The sequence below is a fragment of the Cupressus sempervirens genome, chromosome 10 (genome assembly GCF_028749045.1).
Source record: "Cupressus sempervirens isolate cs-2001-9-10 chromosome 10, ASM2874904v1, whole genome shotgun sequence".
Taxonomy (NCBI): domain Eukaryota; kingdom Viridiplantae; phylum Streptophyta; class Pinopsida; order Cupressales; family Cupressaceae; genus Cupressus; species Cupressus sempervirens.
The window spans coordinates 772,003,807-772,017,231 of record NC_143127.1 but is presented as its reverse complement, the minus strand read 5'-3'; the positions used below and the strand labels follow the sequence as shown (position 1 = coordinate 772,017,231).

Below are 13,425 nucleotides of genomic sequence, written 5' to 3'. Positions count from 1 at the left end.
ATATCTTTAAAAAAATAGATTAAAATCTCTCCAATTATAATCGTACCTTTCCATAACCATTGATTTGTTTCTTTTAATGATAATTTTCATCGAGGATTGCTGTTTGATAACTATTGCACACTTCAAATAATATTTGTTCATACGCTATCTTTGATAAACTATATATATATATATATATATATATATATATATATAAAATCGTTTGATGGCTTTATTCTGTGGATGTCCTAAATCCTCAGCTAACTTGAATGACTGATTCAATTAATTCGTTCACATGGTTTCCTTGGCTGCTCTCGACCCTTTGAATGTTTAAACTTTAAACGTTTACTCACATCCGCACATCAACTTTACACTTTGATGGCTGATTCGCATCGTTGGGGGACTATATGTTGTTTTTGGTCTTCTTCTAACCAAGCAAATTAGTTATCGCCGCCTTAATACTTTGGATGATTTTCCATCTCACTCACTTAGCCATCTGTGGACTCTATCGCTGGGGTGGATGCTTCTGATTCTAAACACTGTCTTGTTCTTTAGTACCTCACGATAGTCCAATATATATCTCTGCTGCAAGTATGCCAGCCGTCTGTGTTTGACATCCAGCACTAATAAAAACTCCCTTCACACTTTCCTTCCATCATTATCGTTGTTGTAAAAACTTGAATATTGAAGACTGTTACTTCATTATTTGATGAAAATGATCTCTAAAGACAATCCCATCCTTATTCGATGATTACCTAAGGGCAATCATATCTGGTTTGACGGTAGTGGAGATATCTTTTTAAACACATATGCTTCTAACTTTGACTTATTGGGTTTTACACAAAATCTTTACTATAAACATTGTTTGCTTATTTGAATATTTTATCATTGCTAATGTATGTGCTGGACGTTCTATGCTATTAATTGACCTTAAATTTCAATCACCAGTTGTCTTGGTCTGAAGTCTCTCCATCGTTGTCTTCTATTTCCAACGATACTCTTATGTGCCGTTTGAAGACTTCACCATTGATATATACTCTTAGTTAATAATAATCGCTGTTCATTATATTCCTTAGTTCTACCTGACACAACTGCCGTAAATCTCCATCGTTTCACATCATGGAATTTATATGAATCACAACTTTATGTACTGAAGACTAATCACACCATCATTTCTTTGACGATAGACACATTTTCTTCAATCTGATGTTGTTTTAAATAAACATCAAATTCTCTTTATCAATGATATGGTCTTCTAGCTGTACATTAATCATCGCTGCCATTTATCAGACTCGGACCCTATATAAATTTTCTAACATCCTTTGATGTGTGTATCTTCATATGTAGTTTCCATATGCTGCATACTGCATTCTGAGTAGATGGCATACAGATTTATCATTTTGTTGTTTAATGAACTTATCACATTTACATTAGTGTGTAGTCCCTCCATATGTGTTCACACACCAATAGTAACTATTCACTTGCGGCTGTATATGTATTTGATTTCTAAGGCTTATTCAGGAACAATATTTAGTCAATGTACTTGCTGCTTTCTTTCAATTTATTTTGTCTTGATGTACTATATAGTTACTGAGATTTGCTTGCATTACTCAACATGTTCCTTTAATCACCCTCATATAGCATTGGATTCCAAACAGTTCATTATCTCCCGTTAATTGATGGTGCTATGTGTCTCATCCATTTTAACATCAATGACAATATTTCCATCAGTGACATCACAGCCAAGTAAAAATATATTTAAGGGCATAATTTAACTTTAAAAATGTAAAATGTCAAAACATAAAGTTGGATAATGAGATTGATTTGTTTTCTCTTTCTCATCTCAGATAAATGGTGGCAAGTCTTTGGTGCTAAGGACCACAATTTCCATTTGCATATTGAGCCAGCCATGAAGTGCTTTGGGTTGTCAATGAAATTGGAGTAAGTTTGAGCACATACACTCCAAGCGACACAATATACTATTCATGGAGAGGTTGCATGATCTAGTCTATGTTCATTGCAAGGTTCATCTTAGGTACAGAAAGATTTTAGACACTAACTCGACCCCATCACACTAGGGGAGATTGATCCACGGTTTGAGTAGAGCTCGCTAAGGATAAGAATCTTATCTTTAGTGATGACATCTTGATTCGGTTGGCCAGGCAGATAAAGAAGTTGTGGTTGTAGCCATGACAAAGGATGATAGAGAACAAGCATACACAAGCACAAGTGATGTTGGTGTGGGTAACATGATCACAAATAGATATTATGGTTGTTGCATCATCTAAGACCTACCTTAAACACTTTTGTATGGATGACATTGGCTCTTCTAAGCCATATACCTCTATTTAGCATTTTTGACATTTGTTTGGAACATTTGATGTCATGGATTTCATATCCATGAGTTTTATATACATTTGACAATATTTATATATTTAAATGTGTTATTTCCTTCATCTACAATTTGTGTTTATACTTATGTGATCAAATTAGCTTCTATCTAATGATGTTATTGTGCCTTCAAGGTTTATTTAATAAAGTGTACAAGATACAAGTATTAAATCCTTTAAAATATCTAAATTTTTTGGAATTTTCACTTTGTTGAGTCTTAGTTGAGTTTTTTAACCAAGTCCCAAGCCCAAGTCTAAGTCATGTTTGTTGAGTCTAAGCCAAGTTCGAGTCTCCTAACTATGGATTTGGAGCTGTTGTGTCGCCCATTGCCTTGACCTTCTTCTCAACAACATAACGAAACCAAGTGACTAAAGAATACAGTAGAAGATACAAGGGATATTACCAAATACATCTACATCAGAGTTAAGTCCTAAAACTCATAAAAGAGCACATTAATGACAACGAGCTTGAGCATTCAAGATTCACACATTGCTAATCATTTCCTTATCTTGCAAAGTATAGATTCTATATTGCCCAACTATATACACATATTTGTGAACAAAGCGGTTTAAGAGCCCTAATACAAGAAGGATGACATAGAAAGTGTTGTGAATACCATTTCTTATGATACATTTGTCAAGATCGTCAAGATCCTTATGGTAGCTTTTTATCAAAAGTACTTTAAATTTACAATGTTACCACTTGTTTTGAAAAAAAGCTAAAATATAATTTATTTATGATTTCCTTTCATTCTTTTTCGATCACTCTCTTGTTATAGGTATTTGAAGTTTGAACCATTATAAGGGTTTTGGAGTTGGTAGATTCTGTTAGGGAAAAAAACCATAGGGAATCTATATCATGGAGATCATTAGTAGGGTCAAAGAAGCAATTCAGCATTTATATAGGTGAAATAGAACCAATATGGACCTTAAGGAACTTTATCGATCGGAGGTGAAAATAACAACTCCACAAACATATTCATGCTACTCTATACTATTTGAACCCAAATTTTTCCTTCCACCCATAGTCCTTTCCTTGGTATCTTCTTTTGTTTTCTTTGTTGCTTTGTTCTTTCGCAGGCACCATTTGTGTCCTTGTTGTGGGTGGTTTACCTTGATTGTAAACTTTCAGATCCTTAGACCATTGTTGACCTCTTGTCCGACATTAGTATATCTTATCTTATCTTATCCACCCCCGGATCATATCCTTTAGTTCTAGACTAATTCTCGCCTATGAGGATTATTTAGCCCATTTTGGCTCTGCTTGTTTTCTTTCTTGCTTTTCTTTCCATGGACATCATTCAGTGCTCCTAATGTTGGCAATTGCCTTGTTATACATATTTCAATCCCTTAGACACATGTTGCTGTCTTGTTGGACATTAATAAATTTATCTTATCTCATCTATCTTTCACTTAAAGAAAATGTATAGATTATTTCTAGCCTCAAAACACACATTAGGAGATTGATCCTCAATGTCAAACTTTGAGACCTCACACACAATGAGTTAAAATTACAAGAGGGTGAGGGTAGAGTAGGCATTAATTCTATCAACTTTATGCATTGGTAAAAAATGTTGATTTTATAAAAGAAATGAGCATAAGCAGTATACAAAACAGAATAGTGAACATAACAAAAAATTACTCTAGGAAAAACCTCCAACTAGAGGGAGAAAAACCCAACCACAAACGTCTCTTTATTGATGAATAATAAAAATTTTGAATTACAATTAACATCAAACTAGCTCAACTGTAGTAATAATCATAACCTCTAAGTTTTTGCAAACAATAAATGAAAAATTGTATGCATCCAATTGTCCAAGCAAAAAATGACTATCGAAAATAGTAACCTCAAGCATATGTGAATCCCATCAATAAGTATGAACTTGTCTTTCATACAAAGACGCAGACTCTTCATTGTCCTTCCAATAAAGTGTTTGTTGAGCCAATATAAGTCACTGCCATTAAAAAAGAGAAGTAACTCTTCCATGACTTGAACAGTCTAGGCATGTGAAAGGATAATTGTTGACGTAAAAGAGACCGACTATCTAGATGAAGCATCTACAAAGTGTATAGATAATTATTTATATGAATCGATGAAAGAAAAATATGAATAAAAAACACAACACGTAGAAAAGAGGAAAAGAGGAGCAGGAACACATCACCGAAATAACTATCTCAATCAAATCTAAGACAAAGATATTTCTTGAAGCTAAATCATCAACGCTCCCCCTTAGCTAGGGAGGTATCTTTCAAGATAAAAATACCATGAAGTCTCTCAACATGACATCCACAATGGCTACACCCATTTGTGGAAAAGATTTATATCATAGAATCTCATAACGTGATAACATCATGAAATCACTTAACATGACATCTACCATGCATGGAAAGAACATATACACAAGTGCTCATTGCGGAGTCGCTCAATGTGATGTCATCATGGAGTCTCTCAACATGATGTCCACCATGGCTTATCCCATAAGAAGAAAGAGCAACATCTCTGAAGGAATTTCACCTGATATTTCTCCATTTGAAAGAAATATGCATTTTAGCATAGCAACATTTCTCAAGGGCTTTCACCTCATATTTCTCCGTCTCAGAGAAATATGCATTTTAGCTCACAAAAAAGATCACTAATGTTGAGACTCCCTCTCACCAAGAGCAGCATTCTCCACAACCACAAGCTTGTCTTGAAAATGTGCAAATTTCACTCAAGAGAGGCTTGGTAACAATGTCAATTGTATGTTCATCAATGCATACTTACAATGTCAGTTGTATGTTCATCAATGCATACATGAGTTCAATAGCTTTCCTCATCACCATATCTCTGATGTAATGATGTTTGATTTCCACATGTTTTGTTCCATTGTGAAACACAAGATTCACAAAAAGCTTCACACAACTTGGATCATCACAATGAATCACAATTGGCTCCAACGCTTGACCAAACAATCCTGCAAGAAGCTTTCACAGCCATGTTGCTTCTTGAGATGCTACACATGCTACAATGTATTCAACTTCTACAATACTTTGACTCACAAAAGTTTTCTTTCTGCTACACGAAGAAATCATGGCAGAGCCCAAACTAAAGCAACATCAAGAAGTGCTTTTCATATCAGTTACACTCCTAGCCCAATCAGAATTAGAATAATTTTGTCAATTCGGGTCTACATTTGAAGTATATCTCAAGCCATATCCAACTCTATGACGCAAGTATCTCAAGATATGCTTGGCTGCAACTATATGAATTTGTCTTGGTCCACACAAGCTGATTAAGAGCATTCAATGCAAACCAAATATCTTGTCTAGTAGTTACTAGATACATCAAAGATCCAATCAGTTGTCTATATATGGTGGGATTTATCAAATCAGAGCTAACTGCGGAAACTCTCAACTTCTTCAAATTTGTCTTTGTGGGTGTAGACATGGACTTAAAATCCATCAACCCAAACCTCTTCAAGATATCTATGGTGTATTTCCCTTAACTAAAAATAATCTCATTGAATATTTTCCATACTTACAGTCCTATAAAGTAATGCATAAGACCAAGATCTTTCTTCTCAAACTCAGAGGCTAAATCTTTCTTGCATTTGACAATGAGTCTATCTTCTCTACTAAGAAATAAATCATCCACATAAAGAACCAGTATTAAGGTCTTATCATTAACTATCTTATAATAATGATTTGAATCAACATCATTCTTGAAGAATTCCAAGCTCATCAAGTATTGATCAATCCTTGCATACCATGCACAACATGCTTTCTTAAGGGCATAGAATGCCTTCTTCAATTTGCATACATGAGACCCCTTCCCATGAATCACAAAATAGTGTTGATAGATGTATACTGAGCTACAAGAGAAAATGTTTCCTTATTATCTATCCCCTCCTTGAGAGAAAACCTCTTGTCACAAATCTTGGTTTGTACTTAACAATACTTCCATCAGCTGCATGCTTAATCTTGAAAAGCCACTTGGAAGACATGACTAATTTTTCTTTAGGCCTTTGTACATCCCAAACATCATTCTTGATGGTAGACTGATATTATTCTAACATAGCATCTCTCCAAACTTGTTGACTGGATGCTTCCCCAAAGTTGAAAAGCTCAAACTCCATGATATCACTCGTTAATGTCACATATTCTGAAAATTATTGTGGCCTCTTGCTTTCTCTAAAACTGCCACGAGGAGCTGCATAATTTGTTGTCTCGTGCATAGTTTGTCTAGCCCATAGAGATCTCTTTCTACCTACAGAAATATTACTTGGCCCATCAGTTGGCTATGGGATGAGCTGAATAAAAAGCCTCTTTTGGTTCAGCAGCCTCCCTCTGAATATTAGACAAATGATCAAGATAAATGTCCATCCTAAGGTTTCTCTTGTTCTTCGTTATCTATCTCCATGGAAGACCCTTTCGATATTTGAAGGCAACTTCCTCTTCAAAAAGTACATCCCTGCTGATCTCAATTTGTTTTTGCCCTGGAATATAGATCCCATAGGCCTTTAAAGACTCACTATAACCCACAAGTATTCCTTTCTTGCTTGATAGTTCTAGTTTAAATCTTTTATATTCAGGCACATGAATATAAATAGGACTAACAAAAATTCTTAAGTGACTAACTTCAGGTTTGATACCTGTGAAGGCCTCTTCAGGAATCATATTTTCTAATATTTGAAGAGGGCTTCGGTTCCAAATATAGACAACAGTTTTGGAAGCTTCTGCCTAAAGAAAAGTCTTAAATTTTGATCATGAATTGTGGCTTTAGCTGCCTCAACCATGGATTTGATTTTCCTTTCAGAAACTCCATTTTTGCTGAAGGTTGTAGAGGACAAACAACTCCCTCTTGATCCATGCCTCAATGCAGAAATTTTGAAAACCTGCAAAAGTGTATCCTCCGTTATCTGATCTCAAAACCTTGATCCTTTTGCTGGACAGGTTTTCAAATTTCAACCTAAGCTTTGAATTCTTTGAATCTATTAAGTAATTCCTCAGACTCCTTAGATTTCAAGAAATAAATCCAAGTCTTTGGAGAATAGTTATCAATAAAAAACACATAATACCAAAATCCACTCAAAGACGCCACAAAGATTGGTCCACATAAATTAGAATGAATCAGCTATAAAATTCATTTTGATCTACTTTCACTACTTCGAAAACAACCTTCAACATTCTTACCCAATGCACATCCTTCGCAAATGTCATCATGCTCCTAACTAAACTTTGGTAAACCAATAACCATCTTCTCCATGGATGGAAGAGTTTTCAAATGTAAGTGAGCAAGTCTTCTATGTAATAGCTCACTTGAATTGATGGACTGATGCATTAATCATTATGCTTGAATTGGATGAAGAGAAAGTTTGTACAACTGTAGACTCTCTTAACGAACACCAATCACACAGGCAGATTTGATGCTAGAGCTCTTTGTCCAAGTAAGAACTTTTCCATCAGAAAATGCAACTTGATGCCATTTGCCCTCCATTGCTGAAATTGAGACCAAATTTCTTTTGATTCCTGGAATAAACAAGCCCTCGCTCAAATGAAGAGGAATGCCAGAATCTAGATGAAGAGAAGAGGCTCCAGCACCTCTCACTAAATGAGTTGCATCATCTCCAATTATTACTTTTAAATGGGTTTCTCTTTCTACCAAATCAGAAAGATGCTCTCAATATCCAGTAATGTGACGAAAAGCACCACTATCAATCAACCAGGTGTTGTAGTCAGTTGGAACATTGCTTTGAAGAGCTCAGATGAGAGATATCCTCTTGAGTTGTCACTGGATTCCTTTTTAGGTGACACCTCATCAACACTCGCAGCATCAGTGTGACGTTCAGATCTTTTTACACAATCTCGAGCATAGTTATTAGTGACCATACTTGTCACCTCTGAAACATTGAATGTGAGCGAAATCCTCCTTCTTTGGTTCAGGAGATGAATCAGAATTTATATCTCTATTACTCTTGAAATTGCCTTTTCTCCTTTCACTTCCTTTCCTTCTGAATATTTGAGTAGTTGAACATGATTTCCTTCATTATGAGAGCTTTGCCCATTTCCTCTTGTCGCCAACCTGTATTCCTCTTGCAGGCAATCAACTCTAAGAGGATCAAACTTGGAAATCTTAGATCTTCCACAAATGCCTTGGATAAAAAACTCCCCAGATTGAGGAAAACCATTCATTGCCAACATAACTAGGTGTCTACCTTTAATTAGATCTCCAATTGCATATAGTTGATCTTTTAACACAGTAATCTTCAAGGAGGAGGACATGGCAGACTCCCCTTTAGCCATTTTTATATGATGAAGTTGTTGTCTAAAGGCAAGAGCTCTGCTGGTATTGTTGATCTCATAAAGGTCTTGAAAAGTCTTGAACATGACTCTGGCTGACTTCATCTTGGATATGATTGGCACAAGATGATCCTTGACATAATCTATCAAAAAGTTCCTAGCCTTAATGTCATTGTTCTTCCATTGAGTTTTCTCAGCCTCATTGGATGGCTCAGGCACATCATTTTCCACAAATTCTAAATCAGTTCCTTCCAATGTGATAAGAACTCTAAATTTCCAAGAGGTGAAATTCAATGTGCCATCAAACCTATCTTCAATTTTTAGGCTGTTCACCATCTTTGATCTTTAGAAAGACTTATTCAATCACGAAGAAAAATAAGAAAACTTCACTGCTTGAATGAATCTAATCCTTGTTCTCATAAAACCTGCTCTAATACCATGTTGATTTTTATACCAGAAATGAACAAGCAGCATACAAAACAAAATAGTGAACATTAACACATAATTACCCTAGGAAATCCCTCCAGCTTCAGGGAGAAAAACTCGGACACAAAATGTCTCTCTATTGATGAATAAGCAGAAGTCTGGATTACAATTAACATCAATGTAGCTCAACAGTAGTACTAATCATAACATCTAAGAATCTGCATATAATAAATGAAAAACTGTATGCATCCGATTGTTGAAGCAAAAAATGACTATCAAAAACAGTAACCTCAAACATATGCGAATGCCATCAGTTTGTATGAACTTATCTTTCATACAAATAAGCGAACTCTTCATTCCTTCAATGAAGACTCTGTCGAGCCAATATAAGCAACTGTCCTTAAAAAAGAAAAGTAACTCTTCCATGACTTGAACCATCCAAGCATATGAAAGGATAACTGCTGATGTAAAAGAGAGAGATGACCAGCTGTTTAGATGAAATGACTACAGAGTATAGATAATTATTTATGTGAATCGATGTCAGTAGAGTATGAATAAAAAACACATGGAAAAGAGGATCAGAAACACATCATAGAGATAACTATCACAGTTGAATCTGAGAGAAAGATATCTCCTGAAGCAAAGTGTTTAAGTCCTAATACAAGAATGATGGCATAGAGAGTGTTGTGAGTACGATTTCTTATGATACATTTGTCAACATCATGGAAATCCTTGGAAGTAAGCTTTTTATCAAAATTACTTTAAATTTACAATGTTAACCCTTGTTCTAGAAAAAAAATTATGATTTTCTTTAGTTCTTTTTCATCCACACTCTCGTTTTGGGTGTTTGAACTTTGAACCATTGTTAGTGTTTTGGAGTTGGTAGATGGGGTTAAAAAAAACCATGGAGAGTCTATACGCAACCATGGGTGGGGCAAAGAAGCAATTTCGCATTTGTATCGGTGAAATAGGGTTAATAGGGACCCATATGGGGCATTATTGATCAGAGGTGAAAATAATAACTCCACAAACGTATTCACACTACTCCCTATTATCTGAACCCAATTTTTTTCGTCTACCTTTAATTTATAGAAAATGTATAAGTTATTTCTAGCCTCAACACACATATGAAGAGGTTGATCCTCAATAACAACCTTTAAGATGTCACACACAATGAGTTAATAAGTTACAAGAGAGTGAGGGTGGAGTGAGCATTATTTGTATCAACTTTATGCATTGGTAGAAAAGACACTCTAAATGCAAGATTGAAAAATGATGTTTAATTATAGCTTGCAACTTATTTTTTAAGATAACTAAATTCTTAATTTCATACAAACTTGTAAGTGTTCTTGCAATTTTTTGGTGGCAAGATTTTGCTGCCACAATGCTTAATCTTCAAAATCTTGCCATCCACGTTCTATTCCTGCCTTGAAGTGTCGTGTCTCTAGTTGTGAGTGCAACTAGAGCATTTTTTAGGCTATTCACAAAGTGCCTTGACGCAAAGGCACTTCAATGACCTTGTGTTTGTGTGATGCAAGCCTCAATTATATTAAAGGAAGGTATAGAGGTGCATGCGTATGACCTAAATGACATTGATCTATATTTGGGTTGTGAAGGATGTAAATACATTGCTTAGTATTGATGAGATCGCTGATTTGAGAGGGGTGAAGATAAATGGAAGACGAATGTGTCAAGTGGCAAAATCCATGAGTTCAAAAGGAGAGTTCAATGAATCATCGTAGGGTTCAACCGCATCATTTTCCCATCCTCAGACTTAAATTATGTCCACCCAAGATACTAGATAGCTAAATGGCATCCAAAATTATGACATGGTCTAGTATAGAAATATATTCTGGCATAGTAGTTGTATTCTCCAGGAAAAAGTGATTCTTAGCCTTAAGAAAAGACATGGAAAAATCAAGTAATTAAGATCAATTGCCACATACCATAGAAGCATTGGTAGTAAAAGAGCAAGATTTAAATTAAATAAAAAGGGCATAGGTACTCTTCAATGAAGTTGCAATTTTATGAAATAAAAAGGAATTGGCATATTAAAAGAATCGCAATGGTTCAAATAGCCACTTCCAATAAGAGGATAAGTAATATTATAAAATGAAAACTACTAGTTAAAGTTAATAAGGGGCGCATGAAGACTTATGCCCTTTGGACAAATTATACATTTAAAGAGACCAAGCAAGGAGTGTCGTTGAGAAAATATTTTATTATCAAATTTTTACATCTTTTAGAGCATGGAATTACAGCTCAAATAACTTTAGGATGAAAACCATCTAGATCTAGAATTGGAGGATGAGAACCCACAATTCCTAAGACTAATTTCACACAGGAATTGCTCTTGTGCGAATTTGATTAACTATCAGAAATGTTCATTGGAAAAAGTTTCTTGCAAATCTGTCCTCATTAATTAAAAACTCAACTTGACTATATATTGCCAAGTCCAAGTTTTTTTAACTATAGTTTGGGGCATGCACCTAAGAATACTTCTGCCACTTAGTTTAAATGAAAATGTTATGATTAACAAAAACGGACTGAAGCTCTTAGTTTAAATGAAAATGTTATGATTAACAAAAACGGACTGAAGCTAAACAAGAGAAAATTGTTAGGAAAAAACTGGTTTACAAACTTCTGAGGTATATAAACTCAAACAAATGTACATTAACAAAGAAACCTCAAGACGACAATGTTCATTTAACAAACAATATTTTGAGCCATCCATTGAAAAATTGAGCCATAATGACAAAGCTTACTCCAACAGTATTGTTTGCAAGGTCCAGCATCCAAAATCCTATTACAAACACAACAGCGGCCCTAGGTCGTGTGCCTTTATAAGTACTGCATTCAGATAGGGAATTGAGGTCAGGACGCTGTCTACAGAGCATTATGTTCATAATTCAATAACAGGCTATCAATATTAATGGGTCACCAAACAGGCAGATAGCATGTTCAAAAGTAAAATAATGCTTATAAATAAAAGACAACAATTGTGTAAGAACAACAGACACATTTGGCAAACAATGCTTACTTGCAACTCTCATGTGTATCCCCTAAAAGGTATCCAATATCTGCAGAAAATCCTATAATGGTCACCTGATTGGCAAGTTAAATCAAACTTGATCAAAGGTACAGATAAACTCGTGAAAACAATGGAAAGTGCACAGATACTGTGACAAACAAAAGTTAAAAATAACAAGTTATTATATATTCTCACTGCAAAGCAAATCATGAGAGCCCCAGAAAAAATGAAGGGGCGTCTTCTTCCATATATGGATTGGCATTTATCACTCCACACACCAACAATGGGTTGCACCTAAAAATAAAAACCAAACAAATCATAATAAGTTTTTATTCACAGTTTATGAATGACAGATATAATAACACACTTGCAGTATTCTTAGCCTCTAATATTTATTTAACAAGTAAAGAAAAAGACTGTACCATCAACCCAAAATTATACCAAACAAATAGAGTTAAAACCACAACTGCAATTAAACATGTTCAGCCTAGTCATTCTCACTCAAACCATAATTCATGAAATTGTTATTAAAATTTAAACTGTATGCAATAAAAAATTCACAGATTTGAGTAAAATTAACCATCTGACCTTTCATTATAAGTTTATAATGTGAAATTCTAATTTCCTCAGGTAGACATATCATTCTGTTTCCAATAGATACACCAAAAACTTAAAATCTGATCACTGGTTTTCTGTAGGAAAATTTTAGATATTTTATACAAACCAACCAGATGCAATCTGCTGTGAAGCTCTACAAATACATGTCAATACAATAATCAAAGCAGAAAAATGCACAAGAAAACCATATAAACACCATCAACAAATTCTGTTTTCATCCACAAGAAAGCTAACAGATAACAACTGTAACCCATGCTTATAAGAACTCTTATGATAACATGATTGCCACAAACAGAATTCATGAACAGACAATATGATTCAATGAGATGTAATTTTAGTTTCCAAATTATTGTTTGTATAGTTATATACAAAATACAGAGGAGTAGGAGCTGAAATTACTTACCACAAGCCCTGTAATTGGACCACAAAGCCATATAAATGAAGAGAATTGATGTCCTATTCCAAGTGTCTGCATGCAAGGAATGTAAATCATTACATATAGGAATTTACCAGAAACAGCTATTGAATAGCACCCACGGTTTCCATGCTTAGTATTCAGTAAAGGAAATTAAATTGAACTAGAAAGAAATACTTCATCAAGAATTTCAGATTTTGGGTTTAATATTTTGTCAGAAGAAAAGACCCCTCCATGTATATCTTATGAATCTCAACGTATGTAGTTAGTCTGCATGACCTTGAAAG

At 34.7% G+C, this 13,425-nt stretch overlaps 1 protein-coding gene across 3 annotated transcripts in view; it reads right to left on the bottom strand.

Annotated features, from left to right (window-relative positions):
• The window catches only part of SUT2 (sucrose transporter 2), a 108,315-nt gene that overhangs the window by 51,600 nt on the left and 43,290 nt on the right, over positions 1 to 13,425 (bottom strand). For all 3 annotated transcript variants that reach the window (XM_089807569.1, XM_089807570.1, XM_089807571.1), the window contains exons 2-5: positions 13,127 to 13,192; positions 12,301 to 12,399; positions 12,115 to 12,179; positions 11,840 to 11,924 (exon numbers count right to left, since the gene is read on the bottom strand). In XM_089807569.1, coding sequence (XP_089663695.1) covers positions 11,840 to 11,924; positions 12,115 to 12,179; positions 12,301 to 12,399; positions 13,127 to 13,192 — 315 coding nt within the window. The remainder of the gene's footprint in view (positions 1 to 11,839; positions 11,925 to 12,114; positions 12,180 to 12,300; positions 12,400 to 13,126; positions 13,193 to 13,425) is intronic.